Below are 4,524 nucleotides of genomic sequence, written 5' to 3' on the forward strand. Positions count from 1 at the left end.
CGGCTACAACACTTTTTCTCATCCTTTAGTGGCCCATTTTTAGAAATGTCACAATGAACACTCGCAATAAGCTGTCGCACCAAGATCGGGATGGAACCTAGCTATGGGAGCACGATGCTTTTCCAAAGGCACGTCCAAGTTTGAGGAGGTCTTTCTTGAAAAGGCTTGTTTACCAGGTTTATGAGAAGGCGCTCTTAGCTCTGCAATAAGCGCGCGTTCAGGGTAGCTCCCCATTGAGTCCCTAACACCCTTGCTTCTCTACATGCACTTGTAACGCTACCAAAATATGTTGGGTTTTACCTCTTACTTCCAAGTTGATCCGCCTTGTCAAGGCTTCTTGCAAAAGTGAGGAATAGGAATCAGGACTATGTTGCAGCAACAAGCGACAAGCAAAGCTTATGCAAGTAGCAAACTCTAACGTTGACCGTGCGAAACGCTTCTTATCCCCGTAAAAGATGTACTTATAAGACTCTGTCCTTGCTTTTATTAGCCACTTAAAAAAAAAAAGGATTCTTTTTCTCCAATTTCTGATGCAGTGCGAGATTGAGGAAGCAGCAGTAATAAGAGGCACCAGACGTGGCAGTGGGTCGGCGGGCGGGGAATTGGGTATTCCTCCCACGGTTTCATCAACGCCAGCTCACATGCTACACGCGTCAATCCCTTCCTTCATCAGGCTTCATCATCGATGGATTAATCCCTTAATCTTTCCTTGATTAATTACCTGCACTCAACGCCTTGCCATTCATCAAAGGAGCTGCTTTATTATGGACGGCAAATCCGCTCCAGGAGGCGGATTACTGAAGAAAATTAGCAGCACTAATTACCTGCGGAGTCACTGCTGCCTCCGGCCGGCTGCTGTTTTAATTACCTGCTTCGCCATCCTCCTCTCTTTCCTGCTTGTCACTGCGAGCTGTCTTTATATCGCCTCTCCTGACAAGGTAGCAATCAAGTTCCAGAATCTACAAGGCTCCTTAATATGAATTCGTCGTTTTCATTAATGCGTTTGAGCTTAATTTACGGTTCATGACTAATTTGCATCCGATTAATTAGCAGAGTCAACGTTTTGCTGGTGTTGCAGCTTAACTTGCTTCTGTGGCATGTGCGAAACCTCAAGGTCGATGACACACATAAGGTATGGCCGAGCTCACAATTTTGGCAAAATCTTACAATGGACCGTGGCCGCCAAATGCACAACAACTGTGCCTATTCGGGATGCCCTCCTGCCTCAGATCCTCAGAATGTTGCACCATCACCGTTCAAGCAACCCTTTGATCGCAACCGCGAATGCCCTTTCTACTTCCACTACATCCATGAGGACCTCTCGCCATGGACTCAGGCACAAACAAGCAACAACCAGAGCGTCAGCGTTTCCAAGGAGATGCTAAACAAGGCTTCCCCGCTCGCCAATTTCCGTGTGGTGATCAAGAAAGGGCGGCTCTATGTAGATGCGTTCGTCCCTTGCTTCCAAACCCGGGCCATCTTTACCATCTGGGGCCTCCTCCAGCTCCTCCGTCTCTACCCTGGCCTTGTACCAGATATTGACCTGCTCTTTGGGTGTGGCGACACTCCTCGTGTCTTCAGGAGAAACTACCAGAACTCACCACCGCCGCCCGTGTTTCGTTACTGTACTACTCCTACAGACTTTGACATCCCCTTCCCGGACTGGAGCTTCTGGGGATGGTGAGCACTTTTGGACCTTTTAATCCCTGTGATCTACTGTGTTTGTGGGTACTGTTGATTGATTGACTTGTGACGATTACTCGCCAACTACCTTTTTTTGTGATTTATTGTCACCGCCAAGATGTGCATGTAGGCCAGAAGTGAATTTGAAGCCGTGGGATGGTGAGCTATTTGGCATATTGAAAGGGGAGAATGAACTACTGTGGGAGGAAAGACATCCAACTGCATTCTGGAAAGGCAATACCGACACAGGTAGTGCGTTGCGCAAAGGACTGCAGAAATGCAATGGACCACAAAATGGGGCTACCATCGTTCATCAGGTGCATTACTTGCGATGTTTACTGTGACCATGAATGATATGCACTATAGTTAGCTGATTGTTATGGATGATATTGTGATTGCTGTGGATGAGATTGGTATTGTCGAAGTCATCGCATTGAATTTGAAATCTTTTTGAGGAGAAGTCAACTTAGATTTGAATCTTGTTTTGCATCATGGAGTGTTTAATCGCGGAGAATAAATGCATGATGTATTTTTCAGAAGAAAGTTTTGTGGCTTCTGGCTTCTCATTGAGTCATAATTTGTGAATGCTTTTAGGACTGGTATGCAGAGATGAATGCTCATTTTAGAAACTCAAAGCTAGCTGAGCAATGCAGGCACAGGTACTACAATCGAGCTTCGTTTGTGCTCGTCTAGAGTGTTATTTGAGTTGATATTTATTGAATCTCTCTCTAAAAGACCTAGATGGCACTGAAAATTGTTGTATGTTGTATGCCCAGGTACAAGATATATGCAGAAGGATGGGGTTGGTCAGTGAGCCTCAAGTACATCATGGCTTGTGACTCGCCTGCTTTCATTATCGATCCTGTTTTCCATGACTTTTTCTCAAGAGGTCTTATGCCTATGAAACACTTCTGGCCAGTGAGGAGTGACAAGCTTTGCGATTCAATCAAATTTGGCACTGAATGGGGAAACAACAACACAAATGCGGTATAAAGCCTTCATTATCTAACATGCACAATTTTCCCATCAGACCTAATTAGCTAGGTCTTGATAAATGATGTTTAAAGCCAGCTATTGCACCAGCATATGCCATACTACAATGCGATCTGATCTCTCCTTTCTTGAGCACTGGCAGGCTGAGGCAATTGGTAGGTCGGGCAGGCAATACGTAACAAGGGACGTGAGTATGAAGCATGTGTATGACTATATGCTCCATGTATTGTTGGAGTATGGGAAGCTCCTCGACTTCGAGCCAATCCCAGGGAATAACATGAAGGAGGTCTGTGTCGACGCATTTTTGTGCCAAGCTCCGGAGCAGGAGAGGGTTTTGTACAAAGAGTCGATGGTGCACGATGCAAGCGAGGAGCCACCTTGCTTTCTATCTCCAAGAGATGAGCAACTCATCCAAGCAAGGAATTCACAGCGGCTCAACATCAAGCGGCTTGTGCATGAAGCTGAGGATTCTGGGGATGGAGGCGCCCACCTCTTGTCAGATAGCAATGGCGTGCTCATTCATTAATTAGTTAGCAGGGTTTTGGAAAGATAGTGACCCGTGTAAAGGCCCATTTTTGCTTCTTTCTTCAAACACATTTTACATCATTAACAATGTACATACAACAGTTTTGCGAGATGGGAGATGGAATTATTAGAGCCGAGTCTCGCTGCGAACAATTCTCCCTGTTATTACTGAGCATTTTCTTTGTCATGGCAGAAGGCAAAAGTGATGTCCCTTGACCTTTTCCTGGTCCTTAAATGGTCCAACCCAACCCTCAAAAAATGTTTTGTGACCGCCCAGCACATTGGGGGCTCTCCCTCATCACTATATCACACGGGCATGGTCAACTGGGATCAATGGTGGACGTGGAAAAGGCGGCGCGCGTCCATTATGGACCGTCAGATCTGAGGTAGCGGTCTGACTAAGTGTAGCGGTCTCGCGTGATGCTTGTAGCACTTGAAGGGACTTGACCCATGTAGCTTCTATAAGAAGGCGTCTCGGAATAGTTTCTTAAGAGCGCATAACCTCAGCAATGGGCTATCGCAGGTTACAAGGGCTCGTTGCTAATTTGTGTGCCGGTTCATGATGAAAAGTATAGTATATTCACCTCCTAGCACTTGTCAACTTGTGCACTTGTAAAAGATTCGATCAAAATGGCTGCGATCGTGTGACTACAATCAGAAGTTGCAATGCATGATTTACACAACCTTGCCCACCCCCCACAATTGCTAAGTGGGACGTGGCTCTAACACTTTAAGAGAGTAGGGAGACTACTTTATGTGTGTGTATAGACATATTGAGGTGGGTTGTAGTTTAGAGGTGTCAGCACACCACTTTCCCTTGTTGCTTTTGCGCTTCTGGAAGGGAATAGAATAAAAGTCATATAATAACACAACCCCCCCCCTTTCTTTTTGTTTGCTTTATGCTTCATTTGAAAAGCTCCCACTAACATCACGGTAGATTCCTCTTAACAAAACACTTTGGCTCACCTACGCACGCTTTAATACATTTTGCATTCACAATTTCGCAATAGAAGATCATTCTCACCTCATACACTCTCTCTCTCTCTCTCTCTCTCTCTCTCTTACAAGTACCATGATTAATCCTCCGCATGGACGAGAGAGAGGGAGAGAGGGACATGTGGCGGACGATGAGCTTCCAACAATCTTTTGGCGGTTCATTGTTAGTGGAACACTATTAATACTCTCTTCCTACATGTATAGTCTGTTATATTTCTATAAGTGATGCATGACGCATTCTCTTGATCGATTCTAACAAACATGAATATCTGTAAGATGCTGTAGATTATTCTTTGATGCCAAGCTCAAGAGCTTTTCATAGACAAT

At 45.2% G+C, this 4,524-nt stretch overlaps 1 protein-coding gene across 2 annotated transcripts; it reads left to right on the forward strand.

The window, feature by feature from the left end:
* Positions 1-518: 518 nt before the first annotated feature.
* On the forward strand, positions 519-3,855 carry LOC147436876 (uncharacterized). Of its 2 annotated transcripts, none has more exons than XM_086486267.1 (6): positions 519-938; positions 1,079-1,680; positions 1,814-2,000; positions 2,278-2,342; positions 2,460-2,670; positions 2,819-3,855. In XM_086486267.1, exons 1-6 carry the CDS (start codon positions 765-767, stop codon positions 3,200-3,202), a joined length of 1,623 nt encoding a protein of 540 aa, XP_086342393.1. In that variant the 5' UTR covers positions 519-764; the 3' UTR covers positions 3,203-3,855. The 2 variants fall into 2 exon arrangements, with proteins under 2 accessions (XP_086342393.1, XP_086342394.1); XM_086486268.1 differs by having other exon boundaries at positions 801-938; positions 1,054-1,680.
* Positions 3,856-4,524: the final 669 nt, after the last annotated feature.

This window comes from Adiantum capillus-veneris, chromosome 17 (genome assembly GCF_014529385.1).
Source record: "Adiantum capillus-veneris isolate H3 chromosome 17, ASM1452938v2, whole genome shotgun sequence".
NCBI classification, from domain to species: domain Eukaryota; kingdom Viridiplantae; phylum Streptophyta; class Polypodiopsida; order Polypodiales; family Pteridaceae; genus Adiantum; species Adiantum capillus-veneris.